Source organism: Moschus berezovskii, chromosome 17, assembly GCF_049115385.1.
Source record: "Moschus berezovskii isolate FMDL1 chromosome 17, NW_MosBer_1.0, whole genome shotgun sequence".
Classification (NCBI taxonomy): domain Eukaryota; kingdom Metazoa; phylum Chordata; class Mammalia; order Artiodactyla; family Moschidae; genus Moschus; species Moschus berezovskii.
Window position 1 is genome coordinate 57,267,434 of NC_142476.1, and position 14,817 is coordinate 57,282,250.

The 14,817-nt window shown below is 36.9% G+C and overlaps 1 protein-coding gene across 1 annotated transcript in view; it reads left to right on the forward strand.

Moving 5' to 3' along the window:
• EXO1 (exonuclease 1) overlaps window positions 1-14,817 on the forward strand; it is a 49,029-nt gene that overhangs the window by 1,682 nt on the left and 32,530 nt on the right. The window contains exons 3-9 of the mRNA XM_055418835.2: window positions 416-589; window positions 3,530-3,649; window positions 6,800-6,923; window positions 7,884-8,021; window positions 8,917-9,129; window positions 10,594-10,781; window positions 11,446-11,542. Coding sequence (XP_055274810.2) covers window positions 429-589; window positions 3,530-3,649; window positions 6,800-6,923; window positions 7,884-8,021; window positions 8,917-9,129; window positions 10,594-10,781; window positions 11,446-11,542 — 1,041 coding nt within the window. The 5' untranslated portion in view covers window positions 416-428. The remainder of the gene's footprint in view (window positions 1-415; window positions 590-3,529; window positions 3,650-6,799; window positions 6,924-7,883; window positions 8,022-8,916; window positions 9,130-10,593; window positions 10,782-11,445; window positions 11,543-14,817) is intronic.

Below are 14,817 nucleotides of genomic sequence, written 5' to 3' on the forward strand. Positions count from 1 at the left end.
CATGTTATTTCATATAATGCCTGTGCAGATGATATCATAGCATACACAGTTTTATAGATGTTAACAATGCCTTTTTGGAGAGAAGACAGACTCATACCTTTTTAGTACCTTCTGCCTACTTTTTTCAGTGTTAAGGGCTTTGAGTAAACATGATTCCAAATGGGAAAACACTTTAGAAAGAATAAACACTAAGGAACTATCAAGTGGCATTAGATTAGGGTACTAGACTATAGAGATTGTTTGACAGAGAGGGACCCACTTAAAATATTAAAGAGCAGTGATTCTCAAATATCTGAACAATAACAGTTGCTGTATCAATTTCCAAGCTCTTTTTCTTTATTTTTCCAAAACTTTGGGGTGAATATATTTTGCTTTAAATTTTGCTGTTTTCCCTTTCTCTTTTTATATCATATAGTTAACTTGGCACTATGGGGATACACGGATTGCTGCAATTTATCAAAGAAGCTTCTGAACCCATCCACATGAGGAAGTATAAAGGGCAGGTGGTAGCTGTGGATACATATTGCTGGCTTCACAAAGGAGCTGTTGCTTGTGCAGAAAAGCTAGCCAAAGGTGAACCTACTGATAAGTAAGTTTGGATCTTATATCAATTCTTTGCCAGTTAAGAATGAGACTTACAATGACCTTTTTTCAGAAAGAAGTCATTTTCATTCAGTGCAAGATTTATTAAGAAGTGAGAATATATGCTTTAGAATATAGCCAAGGAACATTTCCTTCTTTGATGTAGGTCTAGTTTCCGTTCTTTCTAATAAGTCAGATTATTAGGACACTAATGGACAAAGGCCAAAGACTCTCTTCTTTTTTCTATTATCTAAGATAAAACTTTTTAACAATATTCTAACACTATAACAATAACAATAATATTTAACAATATTCTAAAAATCCATGGTGATTTCAGAATTCTACTTTACTGGGTATAGGCAGCACATTTGCTAAGCCCTGTTAGCCAAACAAGACCGTTGTTTCTTAGGGACACGGTGTTCTCATTCCCTTTTACTTCACTTGGGGCCAAAAATAGCGGCAATCCTGACATCCAGTCATAACTCTGTGCCTTCATTTGAGGCAGGACGAATGCCTTCTTTATTTTTTAAATAGAAACACTAGAAAAACAAGCAAGCATAGTTTTTAGACAGAGATTTTCCAGAGGGATTTGGGCACTGTTATGTATTCTCTTTTTTGCGATGCATAATTTATCTCCTAGAGGAAAGGCTCACAGATCTTAGTCTGATGTACTTAAGCACAAAGGACACTGATGACCCTTTTTGTTTACAGAAAATGGAGGAGGGGGTGGGGATGGACAGCAATAGAGAAATCATTATTGAAAAGCAGCTGTATGTTTGGGGCTTTCAGGCCTATCAAGTTAATCTGACCAAAAGTGGAGAGTCTGGGCATTTCAACCACTCTGAACTGTTCTAATCATTTTTGGAAAGTGATTTGTTTTCCACCACTGAATTTGAATGGGACGATTGTTGGATGGCATCACCGACTCAGTGGACATGAGTAAGCTCAGGGAGTTGGTGATGGACAGGGAAGCCTGGCATGCTGCAGTCCATGGGGTCACAAAGAGTTGGACATGACTGAGTGACTGAACTGAACTGAATTTGAGCAGTAGCAGTAATAGTTCAAAACTGCAAGTTTTTCAGGACTACCTTCAGTGTTTCTTTTAATTCTCTTCCTTAGGAGAAAAACTTTATCTCCTATTTATTGGTATTTGCTAAGGATTCTAATATTTTTGAGTAACTGAAAGAGCTATCCAGAGTACAGGGAATATCTTTTATTATCAGAGATGAACTCCACAGGCCCGGCCTCTGGCAACCCCAAGTCTGTTCTCTATATTGCCTCCTTTGTTGAAGATTAGCTGTCCATAGGTGTGTGAGTTTATTCTTGGGCTGTGTATTTTATTCCATTGATCCGTGTGCCTGTTTTTGTGCTGATACCATGTTGTTTTGATTACTATAGCTTTGCAGTATTGTGTGAAGTCCGGGAAGTTAAGCAGTAGCCTCCTGCTTTGTTCTTTTTTTCTCAAGATTGCTTTGGCAATTCTAGGTCTTTTGTGGTTCCATTTAAGTTTTAGGATTATTCACTCTAGTTTTGGGGAAAATGTCGTTGGTATTTTCACAGATATTGCATTAAATACGTAGGTTGCTTTGGGTCATATGCCATTTTAACAATATTAATTCTTCCAATCAAAGAGCATGGGATATCTTTCCATTCTTTGAATCATCTTCAGTTTCCTTTTAATGTTTTATACTTCTCAGCATATGTCTTTCACCTCTTTGGTGAGATTTATTCCTAAATGTTTCAAAAGGGATTGTTTGTTTACATTCCCTTTGTGTTATTTCACTGTTAATATAAAAGAATTAAACCGATTTTGTATGTTAATCTTGTATCCTGCTACCTTGCTAAGTTCGTTTATCAGTTCCAGTGGAGACTTCAGGGTTTTCTATACATAGTATCATGTCTTCACTACCAATTTAAATACATTTTATTTCTTTTTCTTATCTGATTGCTGTGGATAAGACTTCCAGTATTATGTTTTATGTTGAAGAGAAGTGGTGAGAGAGGATATCCTTGTTTTGTTCTAGATTTTAGTGGGAAGGCTTTGATTGAGCTTTCACTGTTGAATATTATATTGGCTGTGGGTTTGTCATAAATAACTTTTTATTACACTGAGGTATGTTCCCTCTATACCCACTTTCATAAGGGTTTTTGTCATGAATGACATTGAATTTTGTCAAATATTTTTTCTGAGTCTGTTGAGATGATCATGTGGTTTTTGTCTTCTGTTTTGTTGATGTGATGTATCATCTTGTTTGATTTACATGTGTTGAACCATCCTTATGACCCTGGAATGAATCTACACATGGTATTTTTAATTGTCTTGCCAGAATAAAAATCTAAATGCAATACATGATTCTTGTTTGCATCCTGCACTGGGGGAAAAACTGTAGCAGTGCTGTGCTGCAGTGAACTTACATGAGCTTGCTATACACCATCTTCTCCCGGTTCAGTATTTAATGAGCCTACATTGGTAGTTTATCCATCATTGTAGAATATTCATGTCAAGGAAATTGACAAATGCTATAAGTCAGGCACCCTTTTCCCCAGAACTGGTTGTTACATGTTTATCAGGTCACCACTGGTTATAACCTTACTGAGACAATTGGATAAATTTTAATATAGACTGTATATTAGATAGTATTATATTACTATTAAGTTTCTTGGGTATAATAATGGTGTTGTTGGAGAAATCAGGTATTCTACTATTCCTTTAACTTTTCAATATATTTGAAATTTCTCAAAGCAAAAGAAAACAGGGGTGGGAGGTGGGGAGGTAAAAAGACTAGATTTAGAATAATACAATGTCAGAACTGCAGGAATGTAAAAGTCTTTAATCTACACCTGAGGAAAACAAATAGCCCATAGCCCATTAGGATCCAAGGCAGGATTTGAATCCAAGTCTAAATTAGAGTTTATATTTCTTAATTATTTTTCTTCATTTTCATAGGTATGTAGGATTTTGTATGAAATTTGTAAATATGTTACTATCTCATGGGATCAAGCCTATCCTGGTATTTGATGGATGTACTTTACCTTCTAAAAAGGAAGTGGAAAAGTCTAGAAGAGAGTAAGTGATACCTTAACGTAATTATTTAAGGTCTGACATTGTGGTCTCTACAATACAAATTTCTCTTTTGTTTTAGTTTGTTGAGGCTTGTTTTAAACTCGTACCTAAATGGATCTCCTTAAATATTTCATGTATGCTGGAAAGGAATGTGTATTCCTCAATTATTGAGTGGATAGTTTTAAGTCTGTCCGGTAAATCAAGCTTATTGGTTGCAGTATTCAAATCTTCCATATTCTTATTGGGTTTCTTAATGTTTTTTTAATGTGTGTTTACTTAATCCTACTTAATGAGCTTCCCTGGTAGCTCAGCTGGTAAACAATCTACCTGCAATGCAGGAGACCCCAGTACGATTCCTGGGTCAGGAAGATCGCCTGGAAAAGGGATAGGCTACCCACTCTAGTATTCTTGGGCTTCCCTGGTGACTCAGTAAAGAATCCACCTGCAATGTGGGAGACCTGGGTTTGATCCCTGGGTTGGGAAGATCCCCTGGAGAAGGAAACAGCTACCCGCTCCAGTATTCTGGCCTGGAGAATTCCATAAACAGAGGAGCCTGACTGGCAACAGTCCACGGAGTCACAAAGAGTCGGACACAACTGAGCAACTTTCACTTTACTTAATCCATCAATTACTAAGAAAAGTATATTAAAATTTCACTATAATAGTGGAATTGTCAGTTCCCTTGTAGTTCTGTCCAGTATTTTCTCTGTTTTGTTTGTTTTGAATTTATCGGTGGCATTCAGGTTTAGAATTTATTATTTTTTTGGCATATTAGAACAATGTGCACTGACTTTTTAAATTTCTGTGCTTTTTTGTTCTAAAGTCTATTATGTCTGATGTTAATATAGCCATAACAATTTTCTTTTGTATGTTCCTGATTTCTTTTTCTGTTGACTTTTACTATGTCATTGGTTTGGTTTTAAATTTGTCTTTTATAAAGAACACATCACTGTAATTTTTTTAAATCAATTCCATCAGTCTTTGTCATTTTTAAAACTGTAGTTTTATTCTTTTTACCTTGATCTTAATTACTAATATATTTCCGCTGGATCATTGAAAAAGCAAGAGATTTCCAGAAAAACATCTATTTCTGCTTTCTTGACTATGCCAAAGCCTTTGACTGTGTGGATCACAATAAACTGTGGAAAATTCTGAAAGAGATGGGAATCCCAGACCACCTGACCTGCCTCTTGAGAAACCTGTATGCAGGTCAGGAAGCAACAGTTAGAACTGGACATGGAACAACAGACTGGTTCCAAATAGGAAAAGGAGTACGTCAAGGCTTCATATTGTCACCCTGCTTATTTAACTTATATGCAGAGTACATCATGAGAAATGCTGGGCTGGAAGAAGCACAAGCTAGAATCAAGATTGCTGGGGGAAATATCAATCACCTCAGATATGCGGATGACACCACCCTTATGGCAGAAAGTGAAGAGGAACTCAAAAGCCTCTTGATGAAAGTGAAAGAGGAGAGTGAAAAAGTTGGCTTAAAGCTCAACATTCAGAAAACAAAGATCATGGCATCTGGTCCCATCACTTCATGGGAAATAGATGGGGAAACAGTGGAAACAGTGTCCGACTTTCTTTTTTTGGGCTCCAAAATCACTGCAGATGCTGATTGCAGCCATGAAATTAAAAGACGCTTACTCCTTGGAAGGAAAGTTATGACCAACCTAGATAGCATATTAAAAAGCAGAGACATTACTTTGCCAACAAAGGTTTGTCTAGTCAAGGCTATGGTTTTTTCCTGGTCAAGTATGGATGTGAGAGTTGGACTGTGAAGAAAGCTGATCGCCGAAGAATTGATGCTTTTGAACTGTGGTGCTGGAAAAGACTCTTGAGAGTCCCTTGGACTGCAAGGAGATCCAGCCAGTCCATCCTAAAGGAGATCAGTCCTGGGTGTTCATTGGAAGGACTGATGTTGAAGCTGAAACTCCAATACTTTGGCCACCTCATGCGTAGAGTTGACTCATTGGAAAAGACCCTGATGCTGGGAGGGATTGGTAGCAGGAGGAGAAGGGGACGACAGAGGATAAGATGGCTGGAGGGCATCACCAACTCGATGGACATGAGTTTGGGTGAACTCCGGGAGTTGGTAATGGACAGGGAGGCCTGGCATGCTGTGATTCATGGGGTCTCAAAGAGTCGGACACGACTGAGCGACTGAACTGAACTGAACTGACTTCCTACCTTGTTTGATTTTGGGGTTGATTGTTTTTTCCACTCTTATTGTTATCCCTTATTTCTAGCTGAAAAGTGATGTACTCTGTTTCAATTCTTTTAGTAGTTTTAGTTGAAATTGTATCTTTCATATTTAACTCAACAGAATCTAGTATTTTTACAATAGACCTTAAAAAGGATTTCTGTATTTTAGTGAAGCACCTGTTCTACTACTTTCATCTATTCTTGTTTGTATTCTCTGTTGGTTTTTAGGAGTCATTATGCTGTATAGGAGATACCACTGGGCTTAGTTATTAAAGGTGGTGTGCTGCTGCTGCTGCTGCTGCTAAGTCACTTCAGTCATGTACGACTCTGTGTGACCCCATAGACGGAAGCCCACCAGGCTCCCCTGTCCCTGGGATTCTCCAGGCAAGAACACTGGAGTAGGTTGCCATTTCCTTCTCCAGTGTGTGAAAGTGAAAAGTGAAAGTGAAGTCGCTCAGTCGTGTCTGACCCTTAGCAACCCTACGGACTGCAGCCCACCAGGCTCCTCCATCCATGGGGTTTTCTAGGCAAGAGTACTGGAGTGGCTTGCCATTGCCTTCTCCGGAAAGGTGGTGTGAATCAGCCCCAAATAGAAGTAAACCTCACTGAGTGGGGTTGATAAAGTTGTACCCTTTATAATAGAAAGTTAGTTTTAATGGTATAAAAGGCAATTTTCTTAACGTGCCTTCATTACTTCACTTTCTTTTGACACGGAGCAGTGCTATGAGAAAGTCTGATGATTAGCTTGTGTGTATGGGCACTGTAGATCCGTGTTCTTTTTGTCTAGAAGCCCAAAAGATCTGGGTTAGTATAGTCAAGGAACACGTGTTCACTTTCATGAGTCAAGCATTTTTATTCCAGGAAAAATTGTTGAATACTATTCAAGGGTATAATACTGTAATTTTTTGAGTCCTCGTCTCACTGTTTTTTTTTTTAATCTTTCAGAAGACGACAAGCCAATCTCCTTAAGGGAAAGCAGCTTCTTCGAGAAGGGAAGGTCTCAGAAGCCAGAGAATGTTTCACACGTTCTATCAATATCACACATATTATGGCCCACAACGTAATTAAAGTGAGCTAAATAAGAAGCTAAAGTAACAGATTACAGGGTTCATTTAGGCTAATGGGAGAGCAAGGAAGTGAAGGGAGGAAGATTATTCTAGGTCTAACCTTTAGGAAAGCTGGTTGTCAGAGGAAGGAGAGAAGAGTATCTGTAGGTAGAAGAGAGGAGTCCAGCAATTTCCAAAGAAGAAATCCTGAGGAACAAACAGCTCAGCTCTCACTTTCTAGATGAGTCACTTACATAGATAAATGTTTTCTGCAGAGACAAAAGGAATAAATTCCTGGAGGTTCAGTCCCACCCCACTCTCGTAATCTTCAACACTTACTCTTGAGTGTCTGTCAGAGATCTGGTGAAGTCAACTTTCCAACTCAGGAGATCTGCAGCAGATCAGTTCCACTTGACCTGCTTCTTAGAAGCTTCTTTCCTTATTACCTATTACCATGAATCTTAGTGTCAGCACACCCAGTCACAGCCCACACTTCACCCTTTTCAGGTCTGTGTTCAAACTATTTGGTAAACAGATGGGAAGATAGATAGTTATAGAGCCTGTTAGTTTCGTCAGTTCAGTGTTAGGCTTGTGTTCTGTGGTAAGAGACTGTGGGGAAACAAGCGACTTGTGTTCTTTAGAGCACAATCATTCTTAAGGTGGTAGATTTGTATAATTTGAAGAATTGAGTTTGCAGCTTGTATTCCCCCCAAAATGTATAACAATATTTCTTTCCCCCTAATTCATACATTGATTTTTAAAAAAGATTTATTAGTGGCTATATGATTCAATATATAGGACTATAAATAGTTCATTATTTAGGACTAAAAGTAGAAAAATGTACTTCAAAGGAAATGACTTCCAAAAATAATACTAGCATGTATTCAATACATGTTGAGGCTGGTGATAAATGGGTTTGATACAGGAAGTTGTTCAGTGCTTTCCAGACGCTGTTCTTGAGACTGACAAATCCTTTCTCACAGGCTGCTCGGTCTCAGGGAGTAGATTGTCTTGTGGCTCCATATGAAGCAGATGCGCAGCTGGCCTATCTTAACAAGGCTGGCATTGTACAAGCTGTAATTACGGAGGACTCTGATCTCCTCGCTTTTGGCTGTAAAAAGGTACCTAACATAAATAAAGGAGCTGAAGGTTTTTTTATCTTATTTAATACCTGCAACTAATATCTACTTATGGTGTTAATAATTATTTCATTTAAAATGAGAAGAAAGGTTTTGCTGCTTGACATTTGTATAGTCTGAATGATTTTTCAGATTAAGCCCTTAAAGTTAGAGGATTTTGTTGTTTTTTCTAAATTCTGTAGTGGAATGTAGCCTTATTTTTTAATAATGATTACTTATATGCTTTGTATTTCTCAATTAGATTAGGTAAATAAGCTAACTTATCTACTAATGAGATGCTTTGCAGTGTTTTAGAATTATGTATAAAACTAATGGAAAATTTTATTATGATATTAAGATAAAAAACTAGGGTGATCTCATTTTTGTTAATATCTATGTTATTTATATTATCTATTTCATAAATGATGAGAGGATCTGTGAAAAGGTTGATGCTGGATAATAATGATAGATAAGACACTTGAGCCAATTTCTGTTTTCTTCCTGAATTTCTGTTTTCCAAATTTTCTACAAGTGACATGTATTACTTTAAGCACAGGGTTACTTTAATATATAAAAGTGGAAGGTAAGGAGAGGATGCATTTTTAAGAATTGCTCTTTGACACGATAACCCTGTAGTGCAGGTAGGAAGTAGGTGCAGAAAGGGCCTTCTTTACACCAGAGGCAAACAATAGAGTACTGGCATATGACATTGTCCAGCCATGGCCTATGTTTTAATTTAACTTATTTGCAAATTTCACAATAATTACCTGGCCTATGTATCTGTCTGCTCACTTACGATAAAGAATAGGAAAGATTTCTTAGAAATACTACAGTGGATTAGATGATGAAAAATAAAAATGACTCTTACAGGTGTTCACGGTTTCCCTTCCTCTTGAAGGTTATTTTAAAAATGGACCAGTTTGGAAATGGACTAGAAGTTGATCAGGCTCGTCTGGGAATGTGCAAACAGCTTGGGGATGTGTTCACGGAAGAGAAGTTCCGTTATATGTGCATTCTTTCAGGCTGTGATTATCTCTCATCACTGCGTGGGATTGGATTAGCCAAGGCCTGCAAACTACTAAGACTAGCCAACAATCCAGATATTTTAAAGGTAAGAGTGATTTACCAACTGTTGTGTTCAGTTTCTAAGCAATTCTTAAATAATAGATGAATCAATCAGAATATGGATTTTAAATATTCTATTATATCCATAACCAATTGTGTCATTGAAAGGAGAAATGATTAAAACACTACAACTTTGTTTTTTGCAGCAAATGAATCCTGTTTTCAGCAGTTGACAAAAAATTAGTAGTAGTTTTTTGAAAATGAAGACTATTATAAAGAAACTTCAGGATAAGATATTCTAGGGTAGAATTAATGTTGAAATGCACGATTTTTTGATTTCTGTCCTATTACTCTGTAGTAACGGTTCTCAAAGTTCTTGGTCTCACAGGATCCCTTTACACTCTTAAAAACTCTGTGACAATTATTTTTGTTTATATGGGTTATAGCTATTGAAATTTACTGAGTCAGAAATTGAAAGAGAAGAATTTTAATGTTTATTAATTCACTTAAAATTAACAATAATTAATGCATTGCATTTTAACATAGATATCATATTTTTATGAGAAGTAGTTGTCTTCTAAAGCAAATGAAAGTTATGAGAGGAATTCCATATTTATGTAAATCTCTTTAACATGGCTTAATAAAATACAGCCAGATACTTACTTCTTCATACAATTTGAGGAAGTGTCATGTATTTTCTAAAGAAACTCTGAGGCCTCATTACATCACTGCTGTATAAGTTCTCTGATGTCTTTTCCTTAAAAAATGAAGTAGATTATTCCTACCCTCACCCTAACTTGAGTAGTTCTCTTAAGCCCTTAGAGTTTGCAGAGCAGAATTTCCAAAATTACAAAATGTGAGTCCTTAGGGCTAAGGGTGGTGTACTGGAGTAGACAGATCTCAAGGTTGGGAGATGATAGCATATTTTGAAATAGAGCAACATGTTCAACATGTTCTAGTCTGTGACTTCAGGATCACTTTAGTTCTCTGGATCTTCTCTTCTTCGTCTCTTCCAGCTTTAATCATCCATGACTCTAATAGGAGTTAAAATGTTGACTTCTTTTTTGAATTATGATCTACAAATATTTGTGTTTTGTTTTTTTTAAAATTCTCAGGTAATTGTGTGTTTTGTTTTTTGCTTTCTGGATGAAAGAGACTTTGAAGGCGAAGAACATATCTTTGAATTTTAAGTCATGACATGGTTGTGTTTACTGGTCGAGGTTTTTAATGTAGCTGTATGATGACCTAGATGGGTGGGTCGGGGTGAATGGGAGAAAGGTCCAAGAAGGAGGAGATATGTATACATGTGGCTGATTCACTTCATTGTACAGCAGAAACTAACACAACATTGTGAAGCAATTATACTATACCCCAACACCCAAAAAAAGCAATATATTTTTCTATCCCTCCTCATCCTTCTCTAAAGTGATGGATCTTGGGAATAATACTTTCCCTATTCTTTATCTTCAGGTATTAAATAACTCATAAATATATTTATACCCGTTATTAGGTCATCAGGAAAATTGGACATTATCTCAAGATGAACATAACAGTACCAGAAGATTACATCAAAGGATTTATTCGGGCCAACAATACCTTCCTCTATCAGCTAGTTTTTGATCCCATCAAAAGGAAGCTCATCCCTCTGAATGCCTATGAAGATGACGTTGATCCCAAAACACTAAGCTATGCTGGGCAGTATCCTTTCTGAACCAGAATGGTAGAACTTTGCACTCCTTCCATATCTTTGTGGTGGTATTTTTAGCTAGACATTCAGTCAAAAGCTGGCAAATTGTTTTTTGCTGTCTTTTTTTTATCATACGAGTTAAAAATTTAGAGTAACTTTTTGTTTATAAACCTGAAGCTCATCCATTATAACTTGCTAATTACTTAGATTGACTTGACAGAAACATGTACAGTCAGTCACTTAAGGTATATACTCCAAAGGTGGCACTGAAGAGAACCACTCATGGTGAGCAAGCTCAATTAATCAGGAAGAACACTCTGGTCATGTGAGTATACCAGTTGAGGATGCTCTTCCCAGAGCCAATGGCCACCTACATACCCTAGGGTGATGTGGAACTGTGAGTCATCTGGGTAACGGCAGCGCTTTCCTCTCCATTTCCCTTGACAGGGAGTAAGTGATGCCTTGGGGCTTTGCTTCAGAAAATAGCCAACTCCTGCTGTGACTAGTAAACTATCATGTGGTTTCAGTGAAGCCAAATGTGGAAAGGAAGTAGGGTCCGTTGAAGTCATAAACCTGAAGGTTTTCTCTGACAATAAACCACACTGTTCTGTCTTAATACAGTATTGTTTGTTTGGTTGTTAGTAAAATTATTTTTCCTTAATCTTACCAACCTAGGTATGTTGATGATTCTATAGCTCTTCAAATAGCACTTGGGAATAAAGATATAAATACTCTCGAGCAGATCGATGACTATAATCCAGACACTGCCATGGTAACATATTAAAGACTTCTTTCTAAAAGCATATTTTGTTATTGCTTAAGAACTAAGACTAAAGGCAAATCTTCACTTAGTAAACATCTTTTAAATATTTTTACATCCAGGTACCGTACAGAGTGTTGATTGAAAACAACTCAATTCTAGAGAAAATGTATCTCTTAGAACCAATGGGTATATTGGTTAATTTTCTTAAAAAGTGATCACATAATATAAGACCTTTATACTTGACCATTTTTTTTGAATATACCAAGTGCTTAATGCCTTTTTCTCATCTCACCCAATCCAACTTCTGGCATTTGGCATTGTTGAAGACTCAAATCTAGAAATACCTCTCGGGAGTAAAAACTTTTTTTTCTCTCATTCACAGTCTAGCAGTACTTACTGAGTGCCTCTGCTTTATGTCATTCAGTCCTTTCCTATTTTCTTCTTCTTTTTCCCAATAGTATGTCTATATATCTCTTGTGATGTATGCTCCCATCATTCTCTCTTTTCTGTTCATATTTCCATTCAGACTCTGTTCTCTCTTATGTTCAAATTTATTCCTTAATAAGTTCTTATGACTCTAATTGGAGAAGGAAATAGCAGTCCACTCCAGTATTATTGCCTGGAGAATCCTATGGACAGAGGAGCCTGACAGGCTACAGTCCATGGGGTCACAAGAATTGGACACGACTTAGCAACTAAACCACCACCACCATGACTCTAATTATCTCATTTTATACAGAGAACTTGCACATCTTTAACAGTCTCTAATCTGTGTACCAGCGACTATAATTCTAAATGTCTCCTGTGTCTACATAAGTACTTTCTTAGAACCTTAAATCTATCTACAATCAAAAGCAAACTATTTCTTATCAGCTTCCCTTTATAATCTTTATTCTTTTTAGCACTTATTATACCATATATTCGGAGAAGGCAATGGTACCCCACTCCAGTACTCTTTCCTGGAAAATCCCATGGAGGAGCCTGGAAGGCTGCAGTCCATGGGCTTGCTAAGGGTCAGATATGACTGAGTGACTTCACTTTCACTTTTCACTTTCATGCACTGGAGAAGGAAATGGCAACCCACTCCAGTGTTCTTGCCTGGAGAATCTCAGGGACGGGGGAGCCTGGTGGGCTGCCATCTATAGGGTCGCACAGAGTCGGACACGACTGAAGTGACTTAGCAGCAGCAGGAACACCATAAATTATGTCTCAATTGTTTATTTTCTGATTCTTTCCAATCGACTGTAATCTTCATAAAGGCAGAATTTTGTGATATTCATTACCATATTTTATTTACCATTTTTTTGTAATGAATGAATGTCAGTTACATGTACTCTATTATTCTCTTAGACTAGAATATTTGGAATTTAATTTTTTTAATTGAAGTATTGTTAACTTACAATATTTTATGATCCTTGAATAATATGGCTTTGAACTGTACACATCCACTTATTCATGGATGTTTTTCAATAGTAAATACTACAGTACTACACCATCTATGGTTGGTTGGTTCCACAGGTGATAGAGAACCTGTAAATATAGAGGGCCGACTATCAGGTATACTCAGGTTAACCCTCACATTGTTCAAGGGTCAACTGTATTAGTTTCGAGTCTATAATATAGTAATTTGATATTTTTGTAGATGATACTGCATACAAAGTTATTATAAAGTATTGACTATATTCACTGTGCTGTACATCACATCCTTGTAACTTATTTATTTTATACCTAGTCTTTTGTACCTCTTAATCTCCTTCATCTATTTTGCTCCTCCCCCACCCCTGGCTTCTCTTTCATTGCCAGGTCCTCCTACTTCTTTTTTGTCTTTCTGGTTAATAGTTACTTCTTTCTCATAGTTTCTGGTCTAATCCAGATCTTTACCTTTACTCACCTTTCAGTTCTTTACTAAACATTTAAGTATTATAACAAACATACTCTGGAATGTTCTGGAATATAAAGAAAAACAGCATAATCCTTGCTTGTGAGATACTCATTGTCTAAGGGAGAGACCCATGGTTATATACATAGAAGTATGGTATGTCCCATAATAGAGATGTATTCTAGGCTCCATGGAGACAAAGGGGATGCACTTAAAGACAAAGGGGATCCACCAAAAGAGAGAATACCTTTTAATAATAATAACAGACATTTATTGAGCTGCTTTCTAAGTGCCATTCTAAGCACATTACACATAGTAACTTATTTACTCTGTAACAAGCCTCTGAGGGCAGTACCATTATTTCCACTTTACAGATGAGGAAACAATTAGAGGGAGATTAGGTGACTTGCCAGGTAGTACATTTAATCAATAGGGAAGCTCTGATTCCAAGCCAAGCCCTCTAGTGTCTCCTAATAGAGGAGCTAGTATGTGTCCTGGACTTACAAAGATGAGTCGGGATTTTCAAAATGGGTGAGTGGTTCCAGGCTGAAGGAACAGCACGTATGCAAGAGGATAGCTTGTTAAAGGTACTCAAAAGTAGTTCGTTCTGGCTGGACCAAGAATGTCTCAGTGTTTGCCAGCTAAATGGATCAGAGCACCTTGAGAAGGAAAACGAGATGAGCCTAAAGAAGATGGCCACAGAGAAACTGGTGACAAGTTGAGCACTGAGAAGAATCTACTGTCAGCTGAAATAAGAAACGCTTATTAAGAGAGCACAAATTTATAATGGTACTAAAAAAGAACTTTATGTTCATCAGCTCAAATTATATAATCCTTGTACTCAGGTTGCTGTTTCTTTTCTGATTTCTCTGTTCTGTTTCTGGAACTTCTATTAGTTGGATATTGGTTTTTCCTGGTCTTTATTCTGGAACTTTTCTGTCTTACTCATGTCTTTGTCTTCTTTTCTTTCTGGGGGAAACTTTTTTTCTATTTTGTCTTTCAACTTTGTGCTATCCGGTATGTAGCCACTGACCACAGGTGGTTATTTAAATTAACATTAAATTTTAGTTCTCCAGTTGCATTGGTCACTTTTCAAGTCCTTAGTGGCTACCATGTTGGACAGCACCGAACTTTTCTATTATTACAGAAAATTCTGGTGAATATTTAGTTTTGACTATTATTTTCATATCTAAGAACCCTTTCTTTACTTGTGCTTTTTTTAAAAGAATTTGTTTCATTTCATGAATGTACTCTCCACTTTCCCACTCCTCTCAGAAATTTAATGTTAATTATAGTCTCTTGTACATTTTCTTCTCTCTGCATTATTTCTGTTAGCTTTGGATTTTTTTTTTCCTATGTGTTTTGGCTTTTCTGTTTTATGGTGGGGACTTTTCTAACACCTAGC